Below are 16,974 nucleotides of genomic sequence, written 5' to 3'. Positions count from 1 at the left end.
TCTTTCTTTTGGCCAACATATGCAATTTTTAAAGATGCTGCAAATTACATAGAGTTAGGGTTTCTATTGTAATATTTTCTATCAGAAAAGACAGCTCACATTTAGAGCTGGGTGAGGGTAAGAATGGGCATTTTACAGATCCATCCATATGACATGACTAAAGACAGAGGCATAGTGATGTCCTTTAAAAGTTATGTAATTTATTTTTTTAATTTTTTATTTATTGATTTTTTATTTTTTAAAAGTTATGTAATTTATCACCCTGCTTTCAGGTAGGGTTTCTCCCAAATTATTTTTAAACTGTCGAGTATCCACATTAGTTTAAACATCTGCAAGAAAGGAAATTCCTCGAACTTCCCTGGTATTTGATTCCTGTGTTAACAGCCCTACTTCTAAGAACTGGCCTTTGGTCATCCCATTGTAATTAGTTACCAGCCAGCTTGTCTATCGACAAGTATTTGCTAAGTACACACAGGGAGAGTGTCGTTCTGTTAGGTCTTTGATGGTAGACCTTTCCCTATAGTCACTCCTAATTGCTTCTCTTGTCAAATGCAACTCTTAATCCTGGTTCAAATATTCTCCCACTAAACTTCCATTAGTCCTATTATAGACTCCCTATTACAATGGATAAGAAGGAGCAGCCTATTAAAAACTGAATGTTTTCTTTATTTATACAATAAAGTTCGATGTTCAAAACAATTTTGAAATAGTATGTTGTTTCAAATCCAGGAGGTGTTATCTCAAAATTTCAAGTGAGGAAACTATGGCCTCAGAATAGTAAGTATCTGCACAATTACTAAATGGCTGACTTGTCCTTCCCAGAGTGGCTCATGCAAATCAACTTTAATTTGCCACCTCATCATTCACCCCTTCCTGCTTTCTCACGGATCATTATAAGACTTTACTTTTCCAAAACTCATCAGCTGCGTTTCACTAAATTTTCCTTTTTAAAAATTTCCATAGGGCGCCTGGGTGGCTCAGTTGGTTAAGCGACTGCCTTCGGCTCAGGTCATGATCCTGGAGTCCCAGGATCGAGTCCCGCATCGGGCTCCCTGCTCAGCGGGGAGTCTGCCTTTCCCTCTGACCCTCCTCCCTCATGCTCTCTATCTCATTCTCGCTCTCAAATAAATAAATAAAATCTTTAAAAAAAAAAAAATTTCCATATATTCCCAACTTATATCTAGGTCCTCATTTTTTCTCTTCTTAAATACTCTTCAGTTTATCTATATTCTAGATTATTCCTCTGCCTCCTCAAAGTTTCCCACTTAACATGAATGCTGCACTTTAGCATTCTCATCTTGCCACCACCCCTTGACCTTCAAACACCTCTAAATATCATTTTTTTAAAAGATTTTTTATTTTTTATTAGAGAGAGAGAATACAAGCAGGGGGAGCGGCAGGCAGTGGGAGAGGGAGAAGCAGGCTCCCCACTCAGCAGGGAGCCCGATGTGGGGCTTGATCCCAGGACCCCGGGATCATGACCTCAGCCGAAGGCAGACGTTACCCCTCTGAGCCACCCAAGCGCCCCTCTAAATATCATTTCTGAACAGAAGGAGAGAAAAGAAATAACAACCCAGACCATAGCCTACTTCTTCCATCTGCCCTCCTATGTTCCTTCCAGTTACAGAAGGATCTTTGCTTGGGATTCTCCCATCCTTGATAGTACTGACATCATCTATTGTGGGGATTCCCTAAAATTCCCTCTTCCGGGACGCCTGGGTGGCTCAGTCGGTGAAGCGGCTGCTTTCGGCTCAGGTCATGATCCCAGGCTCCTTGCTCAGTGGGGAACCTGCTTCACCCTCTGCCTGCCGCTCCCCCTGCTTGTGCTCTCTCTCTCTCTCTCTGACAAATAAATAAATAAATAAAATCTTTTAAAAAATTTTTTTAAAATTAATAAAAATTTAAAAAAATTCCCTCCTCCCTATAGAATCCACTTCTTGTCCCAGATTTGTGGTTCTGCAGCTAAATCCCAAATCTAGTGTTTCCCTCCCTATGCACTCTCTCAGAGGTTTCATCCAATTGCAAATTTTTTTTTCTTAGATTTTATTTATTTTTGCAAGAGAGAGAGAGTGCAGACACAAACAGAGGGGGGAGGGCGCAGAGGGAGAAGCAGACTCCCCGCTGAGCAGGGAGCCCCATGCAGGACTCCATTTCAGGACCCTGGGATCATGATCTGAGCCGAAGGTAGACTCTTAACGGACTGAAATTGCAAAGTTTTAATGATGACTCTAAAGGTCAGGATACAAAAATCTACTTTTCAAGCTTCAGTATATCCCTTAAGCTAGAATTCCTCAGATCCAGCTGTTGACACACATCCCCTCTTGGATGCACCTCAAGTTCATTGTACTTGAAATGAAGCACATTATCAATAACAAACAAAATTCACTTGCCAACTTAATCCGTTCCATCAATGGCAACTAAAAAACTTGATGGACTATCTGTATTCTCCCCTGTTTGTCACACTTCCCTTCATCCTGCATACCACGCTCAGATTAGTACTTCTAGAACACTGCTTTTTGTATCACTTATAGCTTATGAACCTATACTAGCTCCCATTACCATCTGCATTTTGCTCAATCTCTTTTTTTTTTTTTAAAGATTTTATTTATTTGACAGAGAGAGACACAGCGAGAGAGGGAACACAAGCAGGGGGAGTGGGAGAGGGAGAAGCAGGCTCCCCGCAGAGCAGGGAGCCCGATGTGGGGCTCGATCCCAGGACCCTGGGATCATGACCTGAGCTGAAGGCATTCGCTTAACCAACTGAGCCACCCAGGCGCCCTTGCTCAATCTCTTTTATCTAGCTTTTCAAGTTCTTATATCAAGTAGTGTTTACTGATCTACTCAAATAAATGTCTAATCTGAAACTTAGCCAGTTTACTTACAGACCCACATCTCCTTGCTCAGATCACTAACTCTATGTATATTATCTGCCATCACCCTTTTAAAAGTCCAAAACTTATTCTTAGTTTAAGACTTATCCTCTTTTATGAAAAGCTCCACTGATTCATTCTAAAAATGTAAGGTAAACCAATGTCAATTTCCTATTTTTGATACTATACTACAGTTATATAAAATGTCACCATCAGGGAAAGCTGAATGAAGGGAACATGGGATTCTATGTAATATTTTTGCATCTTGTTGTATTGTTCAAAATATTATAGATATTTTATATTATTTCAAAATAAAAAGTTTAAAAAATATAGAGTGGGCATCAACTATATATATGGCAGGCATAAGTGGGGTGCTGAGGTCACAAAGAAGAATACAATACATACTGAGCCTTCCATGCATGTTTACCTTCTATCTGGGAATGTTATGGACTGAACTGTGTCCTCCCCCAAATTCACAGACTGAAGGCCTAACCCCCAAAAGGACTGTGGTTGAAGACTGGGCCTTTAAAGAGGTAATTAAAGTTAAATGAGGTCATAAGGGTGGGGTCCTAATCCAAAAGAACTGGTGTCCTTACAAGAGGAGGAAGAGGCACTGGGAGTGCACACATATAGAGAAAAAGGCCATGTGAGGACACAGATAATAGGTGGCCACCTGCTCACCAAGCAGACAGACCTCAGGAAAACCAAACCTGCCAGCACCTTGATCTTGGACTTCCAGTCTCCAGAACTGTGAGAAAATAACTTCTGTTGTTTAAGTCACCCAGCCTGCTATGGCAGACTTAATAGACTAATATAGGAGTGAGGGATGAAGTAAAAATATTAAATGATAAGCACTATAATAGCCATGTGCCCAGAGACCAAGGAGCACAGATGAGAGAGGGACTAGCACTGCCAGGAGGACTAGGGAATGTTTTGTGGAACATCATTTCAGCTGAGTCTTCATAAATTAGTGGTAATTTTGCCACCAGCCAAAGCCTGACTCTCTAAGCCAAGAAAATTACAGAAGCCTGCAAAGCATGGTGCATTTGGAAAATATTGAATACTGCAGTATTGGTAAAGAATCTTAAGGATGAAAGTGTAAGAGATAACAGCTAGAAGGATAATGTTGGTCTATTTCATAAAGAATGTGTACTTCAGGCTTAAGACTTTTGATTTAATGTGCTAAGTAATAGAGAGCTGTAGAATGTTTTCAAGCAGGTAAGTAACATACTCAGGTCCCTATTTTTGCAAAGAAACTCATACTCATGGAAAACTATGAATTCATTACAGATGTATGCAGATTTAGCTACAAAAAATACTCACTAAATTGTTTATCATACTAAAATCAGAAATTGTATATTTGACAAAAGGGGACTGATTAAGTATGTAGCTATTAAAATATGTATAATATTTAATAATGCAATAATGATTTAATGAGTTTTTAAAGTGGGTTATAAAGTAGTAGGTTCAGTATGACCCAATTTTATAAAACAAAAGTATATATGCGAAATAAAAAACTGGAAAGATATGTATACACATACACACACATAGAATATATATATGTATATACACATACATAAATCTATATATAGCAGCATTTGTATCTATTTCAGGGTGGTCAGATTATTGGTAATTTTAATCTTTTTTTCCCCATCTGAATTTCCTAAATTTCTACAAAACATGTTTTATCTGTGTATTAAAGATATGAGTCATTTTTTAATAACTTCATTAAAACATAATTTACACTTTTAAAACATATATTCAGTGGTTTTTAGTACATTCACAGAGTTGTGCAGCCATCATGCAACCTAATTTTAGAATACTTTTCTCACCCAAAAGGAAATCCCATACCCATTAGCTCTCACAAGCCATTTTTCCACCCCTACCCCACCCCTAGCCCTGTGCAACCACTAGTATACTTTCTGCCTCTCTGAATTTGCTATTCTGGACATTTTATATGAATGGAATCATATAATATATGGTCTTTTGGACTGGCTTTCTTTCACTTAGTATAATGTTTTGAAGATTCATCCATGTTGTAGAATATTCCACTATATGGATGTGCCACATTTATTTATCCATTCATCATTGATAAATATTTGGATTGTTCCCATTTTGAGCTATCATGCTGCTATGAACATTCATAAGTTGTTTGTTTTTTATGGTAGTACTAAAAATAAAGGAGGAATGTTAATTCAAGAAGACTACTGGTAGGCCATTTTAATAGCAATAGGAGACAAGGGCATTAAGTAAGGTAATAGCAGTGTGGACAGTGAAAAGAGATACATTTGGGAGGTGACACCATCAAGTTTTGGTGATTGACTGAACAGGAGGAATAAAGGAAACAGAGGGTCAAGGCTGTTCTGAGGCCCCTGGCCGGGGCACTGGGTAACATCATCCACTGAGATGAGACATGCAGAAGGAGGTGAGGTGCACTCAGGCACATAGAAGTGGAGAGGCCTGTGGGATACTGATGGAGACACATGAAACCTGGAAGAGAAGCTAGACAGAAAGATACAAACAGAAATCATGGAATGCAGGTGGTAGTTGGATGAGACTGTCCAGGATAGCATGAAGATGGAGTACCAATGGTCGAGAGACAGAAAAAGGGACAAGAAGCCACAAAGCAGACAGGAAAAGACAGGCCTGAGGAGGACAAGGACAGTTTCCAATAGTGAAAGAAAAGCCAAGTAATAAAAATGTTCTAAGGAAATAGTCTCAGTGTAAAAGGGTATAGAGCAGCCAAATGAGTTGTAGGCAAAGTGTTCACCAGATTTAGCAATTATGAGGTCATTCATGGAAAGGTGAAAAAGTTACTTAGAGATCAATAACTGGCATAATTTAGCCTACTTTGAGAAAGGAGATGAGATGGGATGGAGGCAGAATCCATAACCTGGCTGCACACATTTATACAAGGAGTCCTGGGCGGGAAAGCACTTGGGCTCATTTATCAGGATGGAAATATAAATAAGCCCCATAAACACATGGTCATTGCCTTTGAACAACTTATTTCCTTTTGGGAATAAAAAACCATTAATTTTCCTGGTTTATGAAATGAGTCCTTGGTTTTTCCTTACCACCATTTCTGATACAATTACAGTTGTTTTCTGGGTAGTACTTTTGATCATGGTCCCTTCTGATGAGTTATATACATTTTTTGTAGGAAAATGTACACAGTATATGGAAAAGAAAGAATAGGAGGACAGTGCCTGTAACTCCACCACCCAGGGTAATTACCATTAACACGCACCTTGGTTTATATGCTTCTGGACCAGATATTGAGAAGTATGTAACTGAAGCTCAATCTTTTGTTTCCTGCCTTTGCTGACTTAGAATGACCTATCCTGCCTCCACATCTATGTATCTACCTTTATTTCCTTCTGTGTTTTGTGATCTCATTTTTTTATATTTAAATCTCTTAGCTATCTGAAATGTGCTGTAGCACATGGTATGGACTAGGTAATCTATTTTTTTTCTCCAAACAGCGGGCCAGTTCCTAGCACCATTTTAAAACTCACCCTGTCCTCTCTCCATTGCTTTGAAATGTCACAGAAGCACATGAGGTCGGAGTTCAGATTAGCACATTCTAAATTCTTATATATTTAATTGGCAGAGAGGGAGGTAGATTTTCCTGCTTATAGAAGTTCTGATTATCCCAAATGTAGTCACAGAAAAGCAAAAGCATAACACAAAGATATTCACTCAAAAACTAACAGACTACTTATAAAATTAGTTTCTCCTCAAGTATCTTTCCACATTTAACACTAGATGAATCCCTGGCTGCTATCAACTTTTTACATGGGTCCATCTCTCACCAGCTGTTGTAAATTGTTGCAAATACAGCATAAATGGGCTGCAGAGGGAAATTATAAATCCTGCAAACGATGCAAGATTTAAAGCAGCTTAAGTGTCATTAGAGATGCAAGGACAGTGACCAGTGAAAATCTGGCAATCATTCCAATTAATCAAGAGAAGAAAACTGACCAGAGGATGTCAGGATAGATGTTTCTGGAGAAAATGATTTGCATATGAAAGGATTAAGAAAGACCCCACCTAGGGAAATGGATGATGCCTTGGAATATTTTTTCCTAAAAAGGACACTCTTTGTAAAGGTGCTTATAAGGTCAAATGTGAGTATCTATCAACATGCCAAAAACAAACAAAAACAAAAATCACACAAAATTCTTTCATTGTTGTCTCTAAGAATTAGCACATAATTGTAGGCATAACATAAATTTTGGCAAATACATGATAAAATAAATTTACTATTAATTTTAACTTTAACTTATTTTTCAACTGAACCTTTTTATTTTCCCAAATAAAAACAATAAAATGTTGGTTCCAGTTTCAGGTAGTCTTCTTCTAATACCAATTAGTCTCAAACCTTCCAGACTTTAATCAATTTTGAATGTTCTATTTGGTGTATCAAGCTCCCTTGTTGCAACTGCAACACTGTCATTCAGTGTTACTTTATAATAAGTATCCCAAAAAGGCAAATTTTACACTCTTCTTTTTTAAAATATCCTGTCTGATCTTACATTTTTTTCTCTTGTAACTCTAGAATTCTTTTATCAAATTCTCACAAGTGCCTTTTAGATTTTAGATTAGTATTTATAATAATTATTAATAGAAACTCACATTTAGTGAGAATTTGCTGTGTCAAGCACTTACTCAGCATTTTCCAAGTACTATTATATTTAATTTGGCTAAAAACTCTGGTAAAGTACCGTTATTATTCCTATTTATAGTTGAAAAAAAATTGAGAAGCCAACAAGCTAAGAAACTTGTCCTATATTATATATCCGCTGAAGGACCAAGCTAGCTTCATGTACTTCTGAAGTCAAAGTTCACTTCACAATAGCACAGCTGACCCTTGATCAATGCAGGGGTTGGGAGTGGCAACTCCCTGTGCAGTGGAAAATCCATATATGACTTCTGACTCCCCAAACACTTATTAAGATGACTGGAAGCCTTACCAATGACATAAACAGCTGACCAGAATACATTTTGTATGTTGTCTATCTTATATATTATATTCTTATAATAAAGCAAGCTAGAGAAAAGAAAATGGTATTAAGAAAATCATAAGGAAGAGAAAACACATTTACAGAACTGTACTGTATTTACCAAAAAAAAAAAAAAAGTCTGCATAAAAGTGGACCTGTGCAGTTCAAACCCATGTTGTTCGAGGATTGACAGTATTTTACCATTTTGGAACTCACTCCTTTTTTAAACAAAAATGAACAGATTCAGAAGCTATTTAGTAATTTTTCCTGAGGCCTTTCCTATGTTGAATTTGTCTAAATTTCTTAAATGAAAGACTTCAAACTTATAAAAAATCAAATAAAGTGTAAAATCAACAGCTAGATCACACTGACAGTATGAAAGTAAACACCAAATGCCTTACCAAGCATCTAAGTGAGACCTGAGAAAGCTAAATTTAAATGCTACTGAAATGGGTCATTTGGAAGAAGCCTCAAAATAACATCAACCCTTAAGGCAAAAAGGTCATTAACTCAAATTTAAAATACTAAAAAGTGGGAGTTTTAAATATATCTCCGCAAAGGATAGAATAGATACCTTATTCAAATTTTTACTCTCTATTTTCTCCTACCCACTTCATATAGTAAAAATGTACAAAATACTAATTTTGGGGGGGTCCATATCACATCTCAGAGTGAGTTTTCTGACCCATACCTGTAAAAAGGCTCATCTTATTTATCAAACTGTCTTTGCTTTCTTCTTCCACCCCAGATTGTCTTCCTTAAGGCCCAGGAATCCAGCAGTGCCAAAGCAAATACAATTGAAGCTCTGGCCCATTGCAACTTCTGATTCATTTGATCACATTAAGAGAACAGTCTCTTGAGGCACTTGACCAGCCTAGATCGTCCTTAAGCCTTTTTCTCTGCTGAGCTTGCTGTGCCTGCCCTGTTGTGGGGCCCACACCATCTGCTCTCCAAGCTTCCATTTGATGGGCCATCATAATCCTCTCCACTTCTTGCGGGGCAAAGCATCACTTAGACACATGAGGGTTAAAAACCCATACAGACGGGCACCTGGATGGCTCAGTCAGTTAAGCATCTGCCTTCGGCTCAGGTCATGATCTCAGAGTCCTGGGATGAAGCCCCGAGTCGGGCTCCCTGATCAGCGGGGAGTCTGCTTCTCCCTCTCCCTCTGCCTCTCCCCCCACTGGTGTCTCTCTCTCTCGTGGTCCCTCACTCTCTCTCAAATAAATGAAGTCTTTGAAAAAAAAAAAGAAAAAAACCCCATACAGAAATGATAAAAAGCTCCAGTATTCATGAGGTTAAAATGACTCGTCTCCAAATACCATAAGTTAGGCCCACCTATGTATGCATTAAGTTTTACATATGTGCTTGAGAGAGTCAAGTCTTCACTATAATTAGGGCCAGTAAAATATCATCCTAGACACTGAGGTCATAAAAGGAAGCCTCTGGCCATCTAAGGTAAATCTTCCAGCCTCAAGCACCTACAGGGACAAACCAGGTAACAAACGTGTATAAGAAAGCCAGGTAAGTATTCACATTTCAATTTTTTTTTAAAACATCACCCTGGTGGCTTTCTGTGACTCTTGCTCTAAGGGGATGTATACAGCTGAGATTAGAGAAAGGACATTTAATGAAAGTGCAATATTCCCCAGCAGAAAAAAATGTGAATCCAGAGCTACAGGTAGGAGACAGTTAAGTTTGATGGTTCTACAATTAAAAAAAGACATATACCCAGAAAAGGGTGAGCTAAATCTTGATAGAGCATCTGAAGGTTTATAAAGGCAAACAGGAGAAATGTGAGGCAAAAAGTCCATAAGGTCATTCCCAGTGGGAAAGATTTTCAAACTCTGGATGCCAGGGAGGATGTTGTCATCATGGCCTTTACTGGAGCAAAGAAAGGGCACGTCCAAGGTGCCGGGCTCATAAAGTCATGAGGCTAGAAAAGACCAAGGGTTTTTTATTCTGAGATGTTTATCCATCTACCATTTAATAGGGAACATGGTAAAATGACACACACTCCTGCCTTGTAATACCAACCACTAAGTCACTTCATCTTCCTAGGCCTCAGTTACCTCAGCTGGAGGTGAACCGGATGATTTCTGAGTTCCTGCCCAGCTTTTAAAAAAAGATCATGTCTGTGAAAAATGCTTGTAGGCTTATGCGTTCGGTAACCCACTCCTTTCTAATATGCCACTTTCCCTTTGTGTATTCTGAAACAACTATTACAGCTACACTAACACTGTAAATTGCACAATTACTGGCTTGAAGTAGCACAGTATTTCTTATTATCTCTGTGATGATGGGGATCATGGCACCTACAGAGATAATAAAAATGAAGTGCAAAATAAAGATCAATCTTTAACATATTCCTCATAGCAAAGAAAAGACACTGTATGAAACTGTTTCTGCTCTTTTCCTCCCACACTGCTAGACTGATTTGAGTGAAAAGAAGGCCAGATCAAGAACTGCTTACACAGAAGGAAGCTCAGGCTGGAAATGTGTTTGTACCACTATGGGCTGTGTGGTCCAGAGGGAAGCACAGTGGGCTAGATTTGGATTCTAGACTGAACCCTTCTGGTCACCATATAACTCTGGGCAAGATATTTAGCTTTTCCTAAATCCGTTGTCTGTTTACAAAACAGCAATAACTCTACATGTTTCTTCTACCTCAGAAATGTGCTAAGTATAGAAATAAGTGTGTGAAAAATTTGAGTTCTAAGGAGGAAATGTATTATAGGCAATAATGGAGCATGTTAATGACAGAGAGCACTGATTTAACAATTTTTTGAAACTCACTACCATAATTAGATAAAAGCAAGCAGGACAGAGTCACTCAACCAGAGTCAAAAACTGGGTCAAGCAGAAGCAATGAAGACTTTGACAGAGCAGCACAGATGCACAAAGCCTCAGTCTCCCCAGTGGATCGACCTCGGCTAGACTGGGCATGAGAGGCACAGACCTGGCTTATAGACTCCTGGTTTGTGAACAAATACATTTTCTATCTACCTGCATTTTTTCATTTCTCCCTCCCTCCCTTCTCTTCCTCTTTGCTGTGCCCCTTCCTTCCACACATCAAAAATTCTGCCCTGAGGGCTTATGTGGACATAGCCCTCAAGATGCTTCTGAACCTAGTTATTTAAACAAATGACTAAAGTTTCATAATCAATAAATGTGACTAAGGGAGCATCTGTTCTCTCCAGGTGTCAAGGTCTTTGCTCACAGCATTGCCACTGGCTATTCTCGAAGAGGCTCGGGCAGGGAGGCAGAGAACAAAGCGCAGGGTTGCCCAGGCCTGCACTGACCGGTAGGTATGCCAGCCAGTCAGGGGGCCGCTCCCACCTCTTTCTTAAGTGTTCTCTTTTATATATTTGTCCTTCTCCCTCAAGCTTCCTTTGTTTTTCTAATTGGCAAGGAAGGAGGGAGAGCCATGTACTGAGTGCTAATCATAGTAAATATTTTTCATTTACTATCTCATTAAGCCTAAATATTTATTTCTTACAAATATAATCCTGTAATAGGGGACAGAAGACAGATGAGTAGAGGCCAAAGGACCAGTTGGGAGGATGTGAACAAGGCAAGAGGAAGAGGGCCTAAATTAAGACAAACTATATTAGAACTGTTTCTATGTGGAAAGACATTTCTATTCTGAAATGGTCATATTAGAAAATTCTTTTGGAATAAAAGTTAGGTTCTATCCAAGTGTAAATAAGGTAAAAAAAGATTTCAAACCATGGAATATAGCCACCCATGATGCCAAATCAACTATTCCCCCCCATGTATATCTGTAACAATGGTAAGAATTACAGCTTTACTTTTTGAGTGTGTCTCAAGCCCAAACATTGTGCTAGGTGCTTTACAAACATTTAAGGCCCCAGTGACAAGGAGGGCATTATTATACCTACTTTCAAAAGGAAGAAACTAAGACTCTGGAAAGTTAACTAACATATCCAGCGTCATATAAGCGGTAAGGGATAAAGGCAGGACCCAAACACTGGTCTGTCTGCCTCCAGAGTCTGTCCTTATTAGATTATGCTATGCTGTCTCCATGTTTATCTTTTTAAGTTTTTGCTTGCATTCCTTTTTACTTCTAGGAATGCTGATTGAGGGGAAAAGGAAGCAAGAGGAAGAGCATCAGCATGCGGGGGAGGGGCACATAAGGCATGTGAGAAGGAAGAAGAGAAAACCATATCACTTCTCATACCATGGTCCTGGCTTTAGAAGGAAATAGATACTACAGCTGTTGCACTGAATTAATGCATTTACTTTATGTTCTTTGCTGTTGCCGTAAGACAGACCACTAAGAGGGAAGAAGGACATGGGAGCTGCTGCCCCCAAGGGACCCAAGTGTAGCACCATTGATTGCTTAGCCCCTCTGACCATGGAAAGGGCTGACCAGGATGCCCATGGCCAGCACTTACTGCTCATGTTGGGGCAAGCTGGATCTCTCTCTACCTTGGCCTGTAGGTGCCATGTCTCTGCAGCCTGTTCACATCTCCTGATCCGTCTTTTTCTTTGTCTCTTGCCCCCCTTATTCTGATGACCACAGTCCAAGCAAACAGCAGTAGGGATGGGACTCACTCATCTGGATTACATTAGCTGCTTGTATTATGCTATTTACATTTATGAAATATGGTATCGCGAGACCACATTTAGTAAAACTTTTTCTTAAAAATAGTTTTATTCTCTAATCCACTTTTTATTGGTTAGAAGCAAAACAAAATGGATCATATATTTAAAAGCAGAGGGAAGAAAAAAGACATACCATTCTAGAAATGTCTAGCAAGCAAATACCCCAAGAATATTTATCCAAGTGGTTACTCTGGGATATCTGAAGGGAAATGTGAAAGCAATTTTCTTGGCTATCATCACTTTAATATGAAATGTAAACCCCAAATACAACCTCAGGCACATTCCTTTAATTTGGGGAAAGTAGTCGTGCTTAGGGAGCATGGACAAAGCTCTTACCCGGCAAGACCATGGTCTGCGGAGCCGCTGCATCTGTACTCAAGCAGAGACGTCCACCTTTGGCTAATCTATCACAGAGCAAGGTGATATGTTTCTTCAGTCGGCTTGTGTCTTTGGGCATGTTCAGCTGGCTGCTGAGGTTCAAAGCCTGCTCCTTCGAACTCTTTGATAGGCAAGTCTTCAAGAGGTGGGAAATGGCAGCATCCACTGTTTCTTCCCAGCCCTGGATGCAAAAACCAATTTTGAATTTACCCAAAGATGAAAAATGAGCAAAGGAGGCACTTGACTGTTAACCAGATTATAAGATGGCTTGTTTATATCCAAGTGTTGGAGGCCTTTCGAGAATTTGCTTTCTGGACTATTTCATAATAGTCTGGTTTCAAACTCTAGCTCTGTCAGCCGTTTGACCTTGAGCAAGTTACTTAATTCCTCTTAGCCTCATCCTTATCTACAAATGAGGATACTAAGAGTCTGCAGCTCCAAAGGCTGAGGTGATTGACTGAGATGATATAGGAAAATCATTTAGCCCTGTGCCAGACATAAGTCATAAATAACAATAACAATAATCATCTCAGGTATATTTGATGATCTGGATCCTGAAACTGCCAGGATTATACTTCATTTGTTTTATCTTTCTGCTCAAGGAGAATTGGCCAGCACAGAAAGGACCTTTTGAGATCTTGGGGGAAACTGGAATGAAGAGAAAACCCCGGTGTCTCTCTCAGCTAGTGGTCCCACAGCCTTGGGGTTGCAGGCAGAAACCAGAGGAGCTTATTTCAAGAGGAATTTTGTGAGACATAAGCCTCTCTAGTCCCACTTCACTGCCCAGGTGATAAAAAATGACACAAAATGAGGAAGTGGGCTATTAACCCCACTTTTGCTGGGACTAGTATGGCTGTGCTACAGTGAAGACCTCGAGAAGTACAGTGTCACCTTACCACCGTGAAGGCTGCAATCCTAGGAATACCAATGCTGGGCAGGGACCTCGTCATCATCATAGAGGGTACCAGCACCAGCAGGACTGGCCTGAGGAGGCTCCACCCTCAGGTGGGTTCAGATAATAACAGAGCAAGAAGCAGGAGGAGTCAGCCCATGAGCTCCCATTGGGCATGGCCAGGCAGTCCTAGAGATAGCTGGGAAAGATTTTTATAGAGGTCCAGAGGTCCTAAGCAGCACAATAGGCAAGCCTAAGTGAAATCTGGGTATTGTTGCCAGTGTGAATCCATTTGTACCCAGAGGTTGGCAAAACCTAGAGCACCATGGGCCTGACAATCAAAATGAAACTATAAAGGAAGACACTGAATGAATTTATTTGCATAGAATGCTACAGAATAGTCCAAGCCCCTTATATAAGAGGTAAGAAACCTGAGACTCAGATGGAACCCCTGGGAAGCCTACCGTTAGCACCGCTCCATCCTCAACCTTAACAGCTAAGCCACCTTTCAAATACCCAAATTGGATTAGGTTACTTCTCACCCTGTGCTGTAGTGGCTGGCTGCATGTTTAGTTTCCCCATGAGAGTGCCCGGAGTTCTCTGCACCCCGAACACTACGCTTGATAAACAGAGGGTGATCAAGAAATGTGTTAGCTGGACAGAGAGATGGTAAGACATAGAACTAGGCTGGGAGGACTTTACAGATACAGTCTTGTGGGATTTTCCTAGGACCCAGTTTGCAATAGCAACCATCTGCCTAAGCATGGTTGTCTTCACAGTCCAAAATTACTACTTTTGGAGGCAGTTCACTCCTTCCAGGGACATGTGTAACCAGTAGAAAGCTATTCTTATAGTGAGCCAAAATCTGCCCCGTTGGCCCTGAGTCTACCCTCCAGAGCCATGCACAATAAATCTAACCTCTCTTCTACATGGTAGCCCTTTCTATCTGTGAAGACAGCAATTCTGTACCCTCTCCTCCAGAATAAATGACCTCAGTTCCTCCAGCTCTTCCCTATATAAACATGGTTTCAAGTTTTCTCTCCGTCCTGACCACTTGTATTTGAATGAGCTCCAAATTTAAGCAATTAAAAATTTATACAGCTAACGAGAGAACCCCAAACTGACCCCCAAGACACCAGGCTGGGGTTGGGAGTACAGGGTAGGAGAGAGCCATCCCTCCCATTTACTGGGAATTCTCCCTGCCAACCAGGTCTTTGGTTGCCTCTGATCTCTTGACGGCTGCCTCAACTCTTGATTCACAGTGAGCAACCAGACGATTAAACTCTAGACCTTTTCCATACTTGCCACATGTCTTCCTTCTGCGCTTATGGAGTTGGTTCTTTAGACCTAAGTGTGAACTCTCTATATGTCCACTGGAGAACTTCCCATTAATTGCCAAAATTAAGGGTTTTTACCCTACTGAGGCATTATAGATACCACTGGCTAAATTAGGATACAAATTAATTACAACAATCTTGAAAATCCGTTCAGGAGATGTCAAAGACTGTGAAAAGAGCTTCCTACCCCAAACCACTGAAGGATAATAAACCATTAACTACCACAAAGACTCTCTACACAACAATCCAAATCTAAACTAGACCAATACCTAAAATTGAATTTGTATTTCAAGATAATAGGTTTAAGACAAAATAGTAAACCAGGTGAACCAGAGAACATATTTTTAAGTTGTTTTTGGATCCACTGACAAAGAACTCGGAGTATAAGAAGGAAAGATCCTTTGTATATAATTTGGCATTTGTGTGCTCTGTGGTCATTTCAGCATTAAAACAGTTCCTACTATTTTACAGACTATTTGTCTAAGCAAACTACTGCTTTCATAAGTAGATTACAGTAGCATATTAGATAATTTAAGTAGATATGGCATTTAGTTAACATAGAAGTACTATGAATTTCCTCTCTTATTGCCAACTTGCAGATCAAGTCAAACCATGCCATAGTTGGCATGGATATTTCTTTAATATAATATATTATATTATATATATAATATAATAAGGCATAATGCCAATACTTCAGAAGGATTGCTACTAAAATACAGGATTATTATTTAGAAGGACTGTATTGCTACATAAACTCAAATATGATAATAAAAGGAATGCTATGAGACAAATGAAGAGCCTCTGAAATGAGAGTTTTGTTAAATAAAAATGCAATGTGATAATTTACTGATCAAACACATAGCATAATTACCTCACAAAATGTGAGACAAAAATATGTGGAAATGTAGAATCTTCAAGTATGAGAAGCACGTTAAGCTATTTTAACCATCTTTTTAGTGTTTGAATCCACCACCTTTATTTACAGCTCTTAAATGGACAAGTTTAATGTTCAGTTTTAATGTCTATACACACACACACACACCATGCATATACCTAACCTTTATCCTTTACAGCTGAGTATCAATTGTACTAATAATTTTGCCTCTTCTAATTGTAAGAGTAGAAGAAAATCTTAATTTGGGGAAAACTGTGCTAAAAGTGTCTGGAAGGGGAGAAAATACTAAGCATGTACTCTTCAGTAAGAACTGATTTGATTTTAGTTTTCAATCCCAGCTATCTCATGTGTGGCTTTTAGAAAACAACAGCAGGTAGGAAGTTAAATAAAAAATGTGTGAATCAATCAATCAATAAATTTAAGGGGCACCTGGGTGGCTCAGTCAGTTAAGCATCTGCCTTTGGCTCAGGTCATGGTCTCAGGGCCCTGGGATCGAGCCCCAAGTCAGACTCCCTGCTCAGTGGGGAGTCTGCTTCTATCTCTCCCTCTCCCCCTTCCCCCCTGCTCATGCTCAGGCCCTCTCTCTCTCTCAAATAAATAAAATCTTATAATTTTTTTTTAAATAAATTTAAATGTACATGTTACTCTGTTTTATCTTCTTTATAACCCCTGTCAGTTAGAAATTAATATATTTATTAGGTTTTTGGTGCTTGCTTCATCTAGTTTAGTATTGATAATTAGGGTTTTCCTTTGTTCCCAAGGTCTCAGCTCAACGCCATGTGGTAAGTTCACTTTTGCCTTAGTCCTTTCTACCTGAGCCCCTACACTGGGAGCCTGCTTACAATGTCACTCCTTGATGGACTGGGGCTGCCTTGCTTCTGCCAAATGCCCTCCAAGGAACCGGACCCGACAGGTGTGACCCTGCTGCTCGACTTCGCTATATGCCAAGTTGCCTGCTGCACGCATC

At 39.6% G+C, this 16,974-nt stretch overlaps 1 protein-coding gene across 7 annotated transcripts in view; it reads right to left on the bottom strand.

Annotated features, from left to right (window-relative positions):
* The window catches only part of BBS9 (Bardet-Biedl syndrome 9), a 453,139-nt gene that overhangs the window by 54,460 nt on the left and 381,705 nt on the right, over positions 1–16,974 (bottom strand). For 6 of the 7 annotated variants that reach the window (XM_035020866.1, XM_035020867.1, XM_035020868.1 and 3 more), the window contains one exon: positions 12,842–13,064. The exons of the other annotated variant lie outside the window; for it this stretch is intronic. In XM_035020866.1, the coding sequence (XP_034876757.1) occupies positions 12,842–13,064 (223 nt within the window). The remainder of the gene's footprint in view (positions 1–12,841; positions 13,065–16,974) is intronic. 7 annotated transcript variants of the gene reach the window in all.

The sequence above is a fragment of the Mirounga leonina genome, unplaced genomic scaffold, assembly GCF_011800145.1.
Source record: "Mirounga leonina isolate KUSES-001 unplaced genomic scaffold, KU_Mleo_1.0 Mir_174, whole genome shotgun sequence".
Lineage (NCBI taxonomy): Eukaryota > Metazoa > Chordata > Mammalia > Carnivora > Phocidae > Mirounga > Mirounga leonina.
This window is presented reverse-complemented; position numbering and strand designations above follow the sequence as displayed.